General features: G+C 39.9%; 1 protein-coding gene across 1 annotated transcript; it reads right to left on the reverse strand.

Annotated features, from left to right (window-relative positions):
- Positions 1-158: 158 nt before the first annotated feature.
- On the reverse strand, positions 159-2983 carry LOC121938337 (Golgi reassembly-stacking protein 1-like; the record flags this gene model as incomplete). The annotated part of the gene is made up of 5 exons (XM_042481600.1): positions 159-396; positions 491-599; positions 1637-1769; positions 2645-2775; positions 2897-2983. Coding segments are annotated over 5 exons (698 nt in total), but the record flags the coding sequence as incomplete, so codon positions are not given.
- Between the last annotated feature and the right edge of the window lie 342 nt (positions 2984-3325).

The following is a 3325-nucleotide window of genomic DNA, read 5'->3' on the forward strand; positions in this document are numbered from 1 at the left end:
GTATTCATTTTTATATTTATCTATGTCTTATTTTCCACTTTGCATATAAATTCCCCTGTTTCTTTTATTTCCCATTTTATTTTCCATTTTACATATTTATTTATTTATGTAATTATTTAAGCATTTATTTATGTATTTATTTCCTCAAACATATTTACCTCCTTTTTTCCTTTTCCACCTCGTTTCTAACATCCATGAATTTGTGCAAATAAACCAAAGTTTGGTTCATTAGTGTCAGCGGTCCTAACTTACCGACTCCGGAGATTTCTCCGTCCTTCTCCTCGTGCATAGTCAGCGAAGTGTTCGTCATGTCGATGGACGACATGGACTGATCCAGCCTGTCCGCCAAATCTACAGGATCGGGGTTCATCGCCGCCACTTCAGAGTCGGTGAAACCTGGAAAAACACACCAGACACAAGATTTTTATTAACACAATTAGACACTTTAATGTCAGTTAAACCAGTTAAACCAGTGCAGACGTGAACGTACCGGGGTCCATGACCCTCTGGACGGGTGGCGGTAGAGGAGCGTCCTGCAGCGCGATGTGCTCCAGGTCTAACGCGTCGTCGCTGGGAGTCGAAGGCGCCATCAGAGGTGCCTGAAAACAGGAAACAGAAATGAGCTCTGCAGCTAAACACTAACAATCTGATCTCGTGCAAAACGTTCAAAAAATCAATGTGGCTTCCAGTAAAACAAAAGCAACGTCCACAAAGTTTTCTGACTGTTCTTATCTCCGCAAAATTATGTTACACACAAAAAAGAAATAAAACTATTTTTTTGCACATTCTTGAGGTCAGTTTTCTTTTTTTTTTTGCATAATTTCAGGTAATTTTCCTGTAACTTTTTGATTATTTTTTGCTAATATTTGTGAAATTTCTGGTTAAATTACTTGTTGGCTTCTTCTCATGTTTTTGAAAGCAAACAATAAAGCTTATTTGCTCAGAAATTTAAGTGTTAAATTAAAGAACTAATATTTTTATGCATTCAGAGGATTTGTATTTTTGTATATTTGTAACAAACTTTGGTCGCACGTTCATTAAAATCCAGGTGAGTGAGCGCTTCTCCTTTTCCAGGTGTGACAGATGGAGGAGCTGATTAAACAGCATCGTCACAATAAAGGAAATAAAGGAAACTAAAATGTGCAGAAAGTAAAATGTGCAGTCTGATCACAAAATGCAAAGACACAGATGCTGCAAGTTTTGAGGAAGCGTGCATGAATTTAACAAATTTGTGAATAAAAGAAATATATTTATTGAGGGCCTGAAAAAGTCTTTAACTAAAAAAAAAAGCAAAAAAAAGTGTTGCTTTATATTTTTAGAGACTGTAGACTAAAAAATAAAAAATAAAAATAGTCCTGTGAAACCTAAACTAACTGGTTGTATTTCCTTGGTATTATTTATATATATATTTTTATATTAATAATTATGTTACGAAAACAGTTTTTAGGGTCATTTTCTTCTTTTTTTAACGTATTTTCAGCTTATTTTCTCACAAGTTTTTACTGATTTCTTGTTCATTTTGGGGCCACGTCTTGCTGAGTTGCTCACTGCCCTCTCTCCGTGTTTTTGAGGGAAATCAAACCTTTTGGCTCAGGTTTCAAAGAGTTAACTGAGTTAAAGGTGGATTCACATTTACCTCGGTGTATCCGTGTGCAGGCTGCGCAGGAGAGGGTTCCTCCACGGGAACCGGCGTGGGAGGCTTCGCCGCCGATACTTCAGGATGTGCCGGGATTCGGTGCAAGTAGCCGTAACCAATGCCGCAACCCAAACTAAGAGCAAACATTCGTAAATTCTCCTAAAACGTTTTTAACAATTCACACATTTTAGAAAAATGCTGTGTAATCTGGAAAAGCTCACTAACATTCGGCCTCATGCAGCAACTTTCTATATAATTTCTCATATTTTCTCTTAATTTTCTGGTAAGAAAAAATTTGAAGAGAAGTCAACTCCAGATGCAGCGTAATTATCTGAATCTGCTGTGACCAGGTGAGCTCAATGATGAGTCCCACTGATCATCAGTCACCTGTGAGCACAGGTAACGCCCCCGAAACACCGTATGAGGGCAGACTCTGGCACATAAAAAAAAACACCAAACAAGGCTGAAAGAAGAACTTCTGCTGCAGGGAAACTGGCGCTGCCGCGTGTTGACTAAACTTAAAATAAATGTGTTTTCAGGGAAATGTTTTGAAGTATTAGAAGTAAAGGTACGCATGCAACAAAGTTTCAATAATTTCATCAATCAAACTAATATAAATATTAAAAAGAAACGCAGCGAGTCCTCATGCATGCAGTTTATATGAGAAGCTGCAAAAGTGATTTACACGATCATGATAATAGTCGCCAATTAATTTTCTGTTTAACTAACAAATTATTTCAGTTTATTTTCATATTTTTTGGTTTGTGAACAAAAATGTAGTTGTGGAGTAAAAAGTACGATATTTCCCTTTGAAGTGGAGTAAAAGTGGAAAGTGACCTGAGATTAAAACACTTACATTCGTGCATTTTTTAAATATTGTTCCTCAGATGTAAAACGTATTTTCTTTGCACTGGGCGTGCGTGCATGCGTGTGTGTGTGTGTCTGTGTCTGTGTGTGTGTGTGTGTGTGTGTGTCTGTGTCTGTGTGTGTGTGTGTGTTGTGACCGACCTGCCCTCTCCGCCCCACGCTCCGTTCGGCGTCACCACCACCTCCCTGCAGGCGTCTGTCTGCGTGTTGTACACCAGCAGCTTCAGCGGCTTCCCCTCGTGAGCTTCGATCAGCGAGAAGAAATCCTCCGACTGGAAATCAGAAACTCCGAATTAACTTCGACTCAAGATATCGTTTCAGAAAAATCTCCCGAATCCTCAAAATCCACCAGAGACATGTTTTTTTCAGTAAAGTATCAAATCAAATTCTCACATCCTGCAGCACTTGATCCGCTCCGACGATGTAGTCGTTGTGCGGCTGAAGCTCTGCCAGAGCAGCGGGAGAACTGGGATCCACGTCCTACGAGACAGAGACAGAGACAGAGACAGAGATGCAGACAGAGACAGACAGAGACAGAGACAGAGATGCAGACAGAGACAGAGACAGAGATACAGACAGAGACAGAGACGCAGACAGAGACAGAGACAGAGACAGACAGAGACAGACAGAGACAGACAGAGACAGACATGCAGACAGAGACAGAGACAGACAGAGACAGACAGAGACAGAGACAGACAGAGACAGACAAAGACAGAGATGCAGACAGAGACAGAGACAGAGACAGAGACAGGTCCTTGAACACATCATGTGTTTTTATACAGGTGTGTGAAATAAAATTCCATGGCGTTTCCAAAACTTTCA

The sequence above is a fragment of the Plectropomus leopardus genome, unplaced genomic scaffold (genome assembly GCF_008729295.1).
Source record: "Plectropomus leopardus isolate mb unplaced genomic scaffold, YSFRI_Pleo_2.0 unplaced_scaffold29193, whole genome shotgun sequence".
Classification (NCBI taxonomy): Eukaryota; Metazoa; Chordata; class Actinopteri; order Perciformes; family Serranidae; genus Plectropomus; species Plectropomus leopardus.